This window comes from Vipera berus (genome assembly GCF_964194415.1).
Source record: "Vipera berus genome assembly, chromosome: 3".
In the NCBI taxonomy this organism is placed as follows: Eukaryota; Metazoa; Chordata; class Lepidosauria; order Squamata; family Viperidae; genus Vipera; species Vipera berus.
The window spans coordinates 162,177,878-162,190,057 of NC_138204.1; the positions used below are offsets into that span (position 1 = coordinate 162,177,878).

At 33.9% G+C, this 12,180-nt stretch overlaps 1 protein-coding gene across 1 annotated transcript in view; it reads right to left on the reverse strand.

The window, feature by feature from the left end:
• The window catches only part of CDH7 (cadherin 7), a gene marked incomplete at its 3' end in the record, with an annotated part of 127,442 nt that overhangs the window by 13,575 nt on the left and 101,687 nt on the right, over positions 1-12,180 (reverse strand). The window contains exons 8-11 of the mRNA XM_081324833.1: positions 9,853-9,989; positions 8,961-9,082; positions 6,270-6,387; positions 601-852 (exon numbers count right to left, since the gene is read on the reverse strand). Coding sequence (XP_081180959.1) covers positions 601-852; positions 6,270-6,387; positions 8,961-9,082; positions 9,853-9,989 — 629 coding nt within the window. The remainder of the gene's footprint in view (positions 1-600; positions 853-6,269; positions 6,388-8,960; positions 9,083-9,852; positions 9,990-12,180) is intronic.

A 12,180-nucleotide genomic window follows, 5' to 3' on the forward strand; every position in this document is an offset into this window, starting at 1 on the left:
GCACATGTTATAGGCTAAGTAAAATGACCTGATCTGATAAGAATTCTGGCTTCTTTCAAATTCAGTTCACGTTCTTGTGTCTGTCTTTTAGATGCTCAACTGGCTGCAGGATATATGGAAAAAAAAATGTTTCTTTCCATTATAGAATTTTCACCCAAGGTCATCAGATAGCATTACCATCAAAACTTGTGCAACGTTGTTCCATCAATTTAAACTCAATAGCACCACGGACTGTTTTTTGATGAAGCCAGGTTTTCTTGCTATTTATTTTTGTAATTATGCATCTTATTTTCTTGTTTTAACTTTTAGTCATTCTGAATGATCACTCCAAAAATACACCAGATAAGTTAATTAAAAAAATGAGACATTACAGGAATTAAATGTTTTAAACATCTGAAGGTTCAGATACAACCACATCTACTGATTTTAAGCAAATCTGGAGCTTACCACTACCTTTATATGAGATTATCTGAAAAACTCTTACTTTTAGCTCCTATACTTCTTGCAATACAAAGGCAATAATTAAAAAAATGAAAAATAGTATTTTATGTATTCTGATGGAGGATTGTTCCCTTCAATGAAGAAACCACAGAGACGTACCTAGCAGTGTCAACACGCAAGCCAGGATTGCTATGAGTGCTCCAGTACTAAGTCCAGCTGGTAAGATGTAGGCCTCTGCATTACATGTTTGGGCAATGCCATCTGCATCACAATCACAGACTCGAATCGTGAGTGTATTGGTGCTACTCAGGGAAGGAGAGCCACTGTCTAGAATGAATATTGGCAAATAATAAACCGACTGTTCTTGCCTCCGAAAGCTATTTCGTCTGGTGAGTATAGATGCTGTATTGTCTAGATCAAGGAAAAGACAAAAGGAAGACAAAAACATTTTCTTAAAGAAAAAACATCTGTTTTTTTAGATTAATTTTAATAGTATCTTAGCTTGGCAATGTAAATAAATATGCCTCATAATTTGAAAGTACAAAGCTCAGTCCCTGGAAGTAAGCATATAGTTGCAATGGCCCTTTGTAAATAGTTAATAAAAAGGTTTATTCCTAATCTCTCATTCTTATATGATATTTGAACTATGAAAAACCTTCTGCGTTTCCTGATGGCAGACTTGAAATTCTAGGTATTAATACAACAGCACAAGAAAGACATTAGAAAAGGTTAAAAGTTCTTGCTTCAACTGTGCTAAGGATAGTGAAAAAGTGTCCTTAAATATGTTGTTAAAATATAATTCCCAGCAACCCCAGCCAGTTAATGATTGGATGCTGCATGTTGTAATTCAGTAATACTTAAGAGAGCCATAATTTCTATCCATGACTTATGCCCATTATAATTGGCTCAACTGATATACAGTTCCACTCCAACATGTTCAAATTAAACCCCTTGGATTATGTACTTGGGTTCTGATATCAGATGCAAGCATGTACTGTTAAGTCACGGGTTATGACATATATTTTACCACTTATTGCCTCCTGGTTCATGTTCCTCCTTTTAGACCTATGGTTCGTTCCTTTTTTTTTTTTTTTAGAAATGCAGGGACTAAACATATAAACTGTAGAATGCATGTAAGAAAAATAGTGAGGAGATGTGCTTTCTTGTGAGAACAGAAAGGATTAACCTTTGTTAATCAGAACTGAGAATATGTTAGCACTCAGGAAAATCACATATTTTCGAAAGATCATCCCAGTGTCCAGTTAAGAGTTCATTATGTCACTCTTTAGGATTTGGGCAGATGTATTACACAGAATATTTCGACCAAATATTTTGAGTCATTTTACATGGCCTTTTCAGGAGTGTTCTCCAGTAGCTTGATCCAATTCATAAACACCGGTAATTATACTGCTAAGCTTGTAAGTCGCCCTGAGTCTTCGGAGAAGGGCGGGATATAAATAGAATTAAAATAATAAAAATAATAAAATAATTATGCTGTCAGATATAACTAAACAGAGGTAGAATAAGTAACCATTTTCTTCACTTGCTTCAACTTGTCTTTGGTGCTATGGAATTGATCCTCTCCAAGCAGACATTTTGCAAGAATTATTCTTAGCTTTCCACTTTGGTGCTAGATACAAGAGACTGAAGTTAGAGCTCTTACACGGAACTATTTTTAAAAACTAACTTTCAGGCAGGCAGGCAGGAGGCCCAAAAGCACCAACAAATGTAGGCAAAGTAAAAGGAGTTTTAACAAAGCTGCCAGCCTTTGGCACTATTAAAATTAAAAAGAATCAGACAGCTTTTGTTTACTATGTGGAAACCAGGTTTTTTAATGAAATCTGATTTTGAAGGGAAAATTGCCCATTGATTAAAAAAAATCCCACCACTGCCTATTGTTGGTAAGTTGCCCATGGTTATCAAAACTACATAATAGCTTCCTTTTTTTCCCCTTTACTTCAGCAGAACTACTGTTGTCCCTGCTATTCTGTGTTTCGGTGGCAAAGACCTTCCCTAACAGTTTTGGCAGGAATGTTACATTTGTTTAATATGGGAGAATAAACCTGGTAGTGCCAGAAGCAAGAGTAAGCATAAACTGTTCATAGTAAAAGGACTATGTAATAATCACAATTGCAATGCTAAATTGGCAATGAAATAATAATAGCCTCAACCACCTCCCTATTGTTCTCTAGAGATCAACCCCAATTGATCCCTTCTCTGTAAATATAATAATAAATAAGGAAGGGATTGGCTTTCTTTATGATATATACCTTTATCTTTAAAATTAGTTGATCCCAAGATGTTTCTCTGACTGCTCTTAGACCTTAAAATTGTAATCAAGTCATAACATCAGATCAAAGTAGTTTGGGCTTTCTTCTTACCATTCCCCCCACCCATGGGGAAAAAATCTTTTTTTTTTTAACTGAAAGCAAGACACATTTACTGTAATCACATCCTTATGTGACTTGGAGTAAAAATAAACTCTTATTCTCTGTTTAAATTAATCAAGTGAAAATCACTTGATCTTGCCTGCTGGCATAAGGCAGTATTATTAAAGCACGCAATTGCACAAAACACAATCAACTAACCAACCAAAACCTTAAATACTTTATAAAACAAATCTATTTATAAGCCCATCTTCTTTTCTTTGTATTGTAGGCAAGTTAAAGCTGCCAAGAAAGAAAATACAGATTGGACTTTAGACAGTAGTTAATGCCTTGTTTTAAGAAAAGTTCCAGTAGCCTTGGAAAAAAGCACTAGTTTGCCTCTTCAAGAAATCTGGCTTAGATGCACAGTGATGGACTATTGTCCTATATCCGAACTTCCTTCTTGGTTAGGTTACGGCAAAGTGGTAGGATGACAAAAACAAAGATTCTGGAAGATAGGAATTATGTGAACCCTTGGCAATACGAATGCAAGCCAGGAATGGATCAGAAACTGCATAAATTGACCTCCTTGGTGTCCTATAATTAGATATATATGGTGAAAAAGCAACCAGTATTGCCCTGTTAGACGTTTTTCCTCTTTCAGTTATGTGAATCACAGAAAATTTATGGGCTTCATTGAGAGTGGGCGGGACTGTTGGCCAAGGTTCCACCCCTTCCTGAGCAGGCAAGTGGTTGCGGGACGGGGGGAAATTAATCCCAGAAGAATATTAATATGAGGTTCCCAGGGCTCATTTCTCTTCCTCATGTTGTCTAACATCTACATGGATGAGATAATCTGTTAGTATGGAGTGAGGTATCATCAATATGTTGGTGATATGCTGATGAGTCAGATTTATACAGAATCAGATTCAACCCAAGCAAGACAGAGTGGCTGTAGGTTCAGAATCTATTTTGGCTGCTCTTGAAGTTTCACTTCCCTGAAAGTGCAGGCTTGTACTCCAAGGGATCCTCCTGGACTCCAGGTTTCTGCTGGAAAAGCTGTGAATACTATGTCAAGCTGTGGATACTTCTGCCAAGTAGTTTTGATGTTACTAGAAATGTACAGACTGAAGATGGTCCCTTACACTCTTGCATTTGTATTTGCAATTTATTCAACATGGGACAACCCTTGAAAACCACAAAAACTTTAGCTAGTACCAAATACAGCCATCCTCGTGCTTAATGATATTGTGAAAACCCACATTTATGGCATTTCCAGATTCAGTTCAAGGTCCCGGTCATTGCCAACAAAATACTATAGGGAACCATACTTGCCACTCATGGTTTATGCTTGAAATATCAGAACATACTATATATTTAATAAGCTTGACAAAATATATTGTTGTAACAAATTTAGTATGTTCAAATTAAAATTTAAGAAATCAGTCTATGTAGTCAGAAGAACATCTATCAGAAGATGATTCATTAATATGAAAATATATTTCAAAAATTAAAATGAGTGCAAATGAATCAGAAATGCAAATTTTGAATATTCATTTGTCCTTCACACAAAAATTACATTGCTATCTATTTAAAGAACTGCATTTGGAATCTAATAATAAAATGGCACCTGATTTATATTTGAAAACTGCTGTTAAAAATAATACATAAATCAAAGAAATATTACACTGAACTGAGTTTCAGTCTTCAGGATCAGGGCTAAGCAGATACAAGAACAATTAATTTTGATAATGGAATATATTTAAGTTCTTCAAATGAGGTCATAGCAATGATTTCAGTTTAGATACAAAAATAGATAATGGATTTAATAACAGATAATGGATTTTTTTAAAAAAACAAAAAACTGCCAGTTTTGATATTTTAAAGCTACGATATGTCTTATTTCTGGAAGACTTTGCATTGTATATTCAATTATAGTAGGTATTTATTTTTATTTTATTTATCTTATTTTTATTTATTATAGTTATTTATTAACTATAATCTTCAAGTGGTGGATTGTAAAACTACATGTCCAAAAGCCATAGCTGACACCTAAACAAGTTCTTCTTTTCAAAAAAATGTTGAGTGTGGCCCCTCATCACCCAAAACATGTCCATCTTTAAGACAGAAAATCAACAGATTGTCTACTTCTGTTTTACAACAACTCCGGTTGTTGTAAAACAGAAGTATAACTGATAGGGAATGCCTAATAACAATAGCAGAACTGACAGGGAAATTTCAGTGAGAGGAATCAAAAGGCCAGTGCAATAAAATAGTAAAATAGAGCAAGAAATATGTACAGTATAAAGAAAAGGGGAAAAGAATGCATGCCTTTTTTTATAGGGTGGTAAGCCTTAGTCTACCACCCTATAATCCTGGAATCAAGGTTAAACCAAAAGGATTTTTCTCCTTCTGAACATTTACAGGCCAAGAACCAATCTGTTTCAGGAGAATGGATTAATCACATTCTGTTACTGATACCTGCCTCATGGCTGAGACAAAATGTTTCCTCCAGGATTTTTTTTCGGCATACAATATTAAAAATGAATAAAACAATAAAACAAGATTAAAACTTTGCAAAACAATACTAATATGTACCCATCAGGAATATAGGATTATTTTCAGGAGACTGAAATGACATTAACAGCCAGAAATGTGGGATTTTTAGCTCTTGCCTCCAATTTATGATTGATGTGACACATATATTGCAAGTGATGTGTGGAAAAATATTTTGTCACAAGTTTTTAAAAGTTTATTTCTGTATTTCTGGAGCCTATACATGAAAACAATTTGATTAGGGATTAAAGCACCTGGCTAGAAACCAGGAGACCATGAGTTCTAATCCTGCCATAGGCACGGAAACCAGCTGGGGGACTTTGGGCTTGTCAATCTCTTTGAGCTTGACCTAACTCAGGGTTGTTGTTAGGGGAAATTAGGAGGAGGAAGCAGTATTAGATATGTTTGCTGCCTTGAATTATTTGCAGGATATTTTATTTTAAAAATCTACATCTAAATTCGAAGTGCAGTGATGTTAATACTCTAAAGTATAATTTCATTTAGAAAAAAATAATAAAAAAGTGAAAATATTTAATTTAACAAAGGATTTGAAGCCCATCTGTTTGGTTTTTAAATTGAAATGATTTAACTAACACCTTTTTTTCCCTTCACAGACGATCTATAGATAAGAAATTACTTTGGGGGTCTGATGGCTTTTAATTAATGTTTTTGCTGATGAAGAAGTTACTCTAGGTGAGGGGTCGGGAACCTTGGTTTTTCCATGACTTGTGGACTTCAACTCCCAGAATTCCTGAGCCAGCATGGGAAGCCCACAAATCATAAAAGAGCCAAGGTTACCCACCCCTGCTCTAGGTGACAGTTAGTGTTTCTTGTCTGAATAAATCAGAGTGGAAGCGTGTTTGTTTTGAAATATCCTTAGGCTAGCAATCGTGATTGATACCTTACCTTTATTATCTTGTAATGTGAAGTTGTGGTTGTTTGTGGCATCTCCTGCCAAACTGAAGGAAAACTGATGACCACTAGGTGGGTCATCTCTGTCAATGGCACTGATTCTTTGAATGATCTAAGGAGGGAAAAACATCATCTTCATATCAGATTTTGGTTTGTTTTCATTACCATGTAATTATTTTGTATTAAGAATACATAATTACTCATAGAGAAAGTATAAATATTAATATCACCTAAAATCTATTCTTATTAAAAGTACTTTTCAGAATCTATATTGAAGGGTGTTTTTTTTTGAACAGCTCTCCTTGTTGGAAAATAACCTGATAAAAAAGACAGGCACTATCCACTTACTCCCTTGCCATAATATTTATTTATTATTTATTTATTTATTTATTTATTTATTTATTTATTTATTTATTTATTTATTTATTTAATTTGTATACCGCCCTTCTCCCGAAGGACTCAGGGCGGCGAACAGGGCAATACATAATAAAAAGCAAGATACAAAAATTAAAAAGTAATTAAACAGAATGCCCATAATAAATTAATACAGATTAAAAGGTTAAGATCAATTATAAAACCCGACCCCATCCCATCAGGCCAGGCCAGCTTGTTCAAAGAGGTAGGTTTTAAGATCGCGCCGGAAGGAGCGGAGATCAGGTGCCATCCGGAGCTCGACCGGAAGATGGTTCCATAAATCCGGCGTGCCCACAGAGAACGCCCTCCCCCTGGGGGCCACCAGTCGGCATTCTTTGACCGGAGGCCCTCTCTGTGGGAGCGTACTGGGCGGAGGGAAGTTGATGCCGGCCGCATAATATATCAGTAGAATAAATTTTACTTTCTCAGGCAGAATTTATTTCTTGAAATTGGCTCCAAGTGGTGGAACTTTTGAATCAATCTTTTGGAACAAAAGACAACAAAAGTGTTTTGAAAGGGCTTCTAGAAAGAGGGAAGTAAATTTTCATGTATGTAATTCTTGGGACAATAAAAAAATTACAAAAATACTGTTCTTCTTTACTTCCTCTTTTGCTACCCTGGGGGTTGAGGGGAAAAATATTGTTATTTTATAAATTTAACTTCAGGTGAATTAAGGAGAAATTATAAGGCCATTTCAATTCATACTATATCACACATTTTAATGTTGTTATTCTGATGTGTAATCTGGGCCTGTTTAACACTTTGGAGGGTGAGACGTTTTCCTGAAAATACTTCCAAAATCAAATTCACATTGTTTTGGGCAATGTTATCATTTCAAAGCCCCGCAGAGTAGATTAAATTATTACTTTTAAAAGTAACAAATAGGGAAAATGATAGCTTTGATGGGTTCAGTGACTTTAATGACTTTTAAGAGAGAAAAAAATACTGTCGGCCAAAGAGATCATTTTTAAAGAAGCTGGCAAATGGTCCATCAAACTAAAATCTTAAGCTTTTGCCTAAAGGACTTAGCATAAACTTAAATGTTTGAACTCTGTTACCCTGAGACTTATTTTCCCAAGATGTAATAACAGAACTGTTTCAAAATGTATGTTGCAGGCTTCTTTTTCCACACGACAGGAGAAGACCTTGAGGCTCATGTGTAGTCCTTAAAAACCTTGGTGGAACCCCAAAAATTCCATGCAAAGTATATTTTAAGTAATAAAAGAAACTATAAGTACATTATAAATAATAATTGCAGTAATTAATTTAATTCACTTGAATATCAGTCAAGACCTGAAAAACATCAACCTTAAATGAAAGGATATGGAGAGTGTAACTGCTGATCAAAATTTGTGGAGTACATTTGTAGCCCAGTGTACTTAGCACAGGATATGATAATAAATGTAAATGTTGCTATTTGTCCTGACACTACATATCTCTTCCTCTTAGTCATGCTAAGGTTGACTCACTCTTTTTTATTGCAACCCCTAAGATATTAGGACACTGCAATCATGTCACCCCAGATCTTCTTTTCATTAAACTAGATATACCCAATTCCAGCAACCATTGTTTAAATGATTTAGCTTCCAGTCCCCTAATCATCTTTGTTTCTCTTCTCTGCATTCTTTCTAGAGACTCAACATCTTTTTTTACATTGCTGTGACCAAAACCCGATGCAATATTCCTAGTGTGGTCTTACCAAGGCATTAGCAATTCACCTGATCTTGGTTCTATCCCTCTGTTAATACAGACAAGGACAGTGTTGGCTTTTCATAAATATTTAAAATAATTAAGGCCCCTATTCCTCAAAAACAAAAACAAAAAAATCCTGTGGAATTCCTAGCAACCTCTCATGGGATCCTACTGTTCTTCAGAGCACATGCTGAGAAAGGGTGATCTAACAATGTCAATGTGTCCTTAAACTTCCCAGGAAGTATTGTATGAACATAAACATTGTATAAAACAGAAATTAGAAAGGTTGTGTTCCCAGAGAGAGATGTCTAAAAGAATGGAAATGGGTTATTTTCATCAGTTAAGAAGCCTACAAGATGTTCAAAGCTTGTGTTGTGTAGATTGACTTGTAGAGTTTTGTAGTGGGATCTTGGATGATAAAGGTTTCAGACCTAGTTAATGCTTATTTTAGCTTCAAATCAACATGTCAGTTTTATTGAAATGAATTTATTATGTTTTAACTTAAAAGAGGCATCGCTGTAAATCAAATCACTGTTTTGCAGAAAATATCATCAAGCTGTTTTGAATATAAATCCACACCTGGCCAGGTACTGCATTTTCACAGACTGTTGTTTCATAATCCATGGCAAACTCAGGTGCATTGTCATTAACATCCAGGATAGTGATGGCCACATATCCCCTCCCAATTTGTGAAGGGTTTTCTGATAAAAATAACAAAAGGGAATTATTATTATAAACCAATTCTGCAAGTATCTAATATATTATGTTTAATTACATTAGCGAACTGAAGTTGTCAGTGGAAAAAGAAGTGGCGATGACAACAGCAAAATGCAGTAGTTGCAATATCTCATCAAATCAATGACTTATTAGATATGTCTCCTTTTATTTCCACTACCTCTTATTTACTATTTCAGCTAAATGCAAATGAATAAACCTGGGAAATCTACCCAGCTTCTTGAATTTCCTAGTTTCAGCTATCACCAGCAGAATCTAATGAAGCTACTCTCTTTGACCATGATGCAGGTATTGACATAGCAGTTACACACAGTAAATTCCAATTTGCAGTAACAAAGACCAGTAATGAACCTCTGTTATGCATAATATAAATCAAATATAATCCTAGGAATCCAAAGACTTACATGATCAATCAATTCTATATTGTGCATTTAATGCCATTTATTAACCAATTTCCTTCCTATCTCTGAATCCATAAAAGTGATTACGGCAGTTTGCATACAACAATAAAACATTAGTGCTGTTTCTACAACAACAGACACACATATTATCCTATGATACATATAAGTTTTAACATACAGAGAATTATCATGGAATAGAATAAATATTAATTCTTTGTCTTTCAGTTTATACCTAGAAACTTCCATTGACAGGATTTGATTCAAACTTGCTTAGTTAATACAGTGAAAATCAACACTTTATAAAGCTTCCATTTTTTAAAAAATTGGCAACTTACGGCTTTCCATTGCTAAGACAGTAATATTATGAACAGCGTTTGTCTCTCTGTCCAATGTCTTTGCTGAAGTAATAACCCCAGTGTTGGCATCAATATTGAAATACCTTTCTAAGTCTGTATTTCGATCTATTGAATACCTGGATGAAAGATGAAAGCATATATATAATTGTATATATAATTGCAGTTCGTTAAAAATGTTTTATTGATTTCACATTAAGGTGAAAGAGTTTTACTATTTTCTCTCATCTAAATTCTTTTTTTGAATCTGAGCTTCTACTGTCTTCCTAAACAAAGAAAGTGCATTATACAGTGTTATCTGCTTCTGCTAAATGTACTGTATTACCTTAGTTCCGATATTCCATAACATTTTTCTTAAGGGAGTTCACAAGTATATTCTTGTCTTTTCTGTTATTTACAGTAATTCCTGGATACAGCAAAGGTTATGGGGGGTGGGCAGATGAGCAAGGATAATCTACATGTGACTATAGTTTAAACATATCAGAAAATAGATCTGGAAATCAGCCACTTCATTCCGTTTCCATCAAAGCTTGCACAGTGAGATGTAACACTTTTTACAAAATTACTTTAGGGGCAGAAAAAGGATGGATAAGGAAATCAGAGAATAGATCAGGGATTATGTATCATCACACTTGCTCCTGGAGCTTGATCGCCATCATACAGCTCAGGTTCTTATCACTGTACTTCTTTGGCTTAAACATGCTCCTTTCTTTTCCAAATTCTTTTGAAAGAAAATTTCAAAGCAAAAATAAACAGCAAAGAAGAAAGAAAGATTATCCAATGCTCAATGGTTCCGTCACCCTCATTGTGAACAGCCATATCCTTTAAGATTCATTATAAGTGCTTCCAGACTTGGGTATGTTGACAGGATAATAAGATAACTCTAAATCATATTCCTGCCATCACAATAAAATCAGAGTTCTCACACACTGGTAGTATGAATCAATCTACATAAAGCTTTTTTATGTGCAGGGCAGCACTTCAAGAATGACAAAGAGCTTGTGGCATGATTTAAACAGTAGTGGAGTAAATGGCTTAACTACAATTTTCCACAGAATCCATAATTTGATTTAGGTTCATCAGGAAAGTGAGCAAATGAAGGAAAAGAGTAATTTAGGAGGATGGCAACAACACTATAATTGATTAAAACAAATGAGTACAGACAGAGATAAGACTCTTTTATATAAGTTCCAGAGCTTTACTAATTATAATGATGTTATCATTTCAGAATTTTCACCTCTTTTCACCAGGCAGCAATGGGAGATACAAATGGCAGAGAAATGTAGACCTTTCATCAACTAGTTCAACAATCCTGACAAAATATTGAATATTATAAAACCATGGTTTGCAAAAGAATATGTTTCTACACATATATTTTTCTACCAAAATTATTCCTAATCAAATAAAATGTAGATACAATGTCAAAGTAAATACTTCAATTCACTTTTGATTAAAAAGATATTTTTAATTTAGGATAAAGATATTTAAGAGTTAGGATATGAAATTGGTTGCAGGTAGCAGCCATCCAGTTGATATTTTAATATGGAAATCTACATCTGTGGCTCAGTCATAAAGATTATTTGAAGATTCAAGAAAGTGATCTTTTTATATGGAACAATAGTATATTGATCTTGCAGGATTTAAAAAAGGGAGATTGGAATATAGAGAGAGACTCTTTACAAACTGACTAGCATAGGTAACAATGATCCTTTATCATATATATATATATATATATATATATATATATATATATATATATATATATATATATATATATATATATATATATATATATATATATATATACATATATATATATATATACATATATATATATATATATATATATATATATATATATATATATATATATATATATATATATATATATATGCAAATTATTCAAATTGCTAATAAAGAATTTGGGAGGCTAAGATGATCATTTCGAACTCTTTTATGTTCTCATCAGTTAGTCATACCCTTTATCTAAGATTCGAACCCGGGCTGATTATGTATCAGGCAGTGTTTTAACCTCCTGAGCCACAGGTTCTGTCTCTCTTATATTAGCTGGAAGGCAAGGCAAATGTATGTTTAAGTATTTGTCAAGGCTTTTTGAATGGACCTTGCTAATTAACTCTTTCATTCCTGTTTTGGGCCTGAGCCGGGCCAAAACAGGAATGAAAGAGTTAATTAGCAAGGTCCATTCAAAAAGCCTTGACAAATACTTAAACATATATATATATATATATATATATATATATATATATATATATATATATATATATATATATATATATATATTCTTATTAT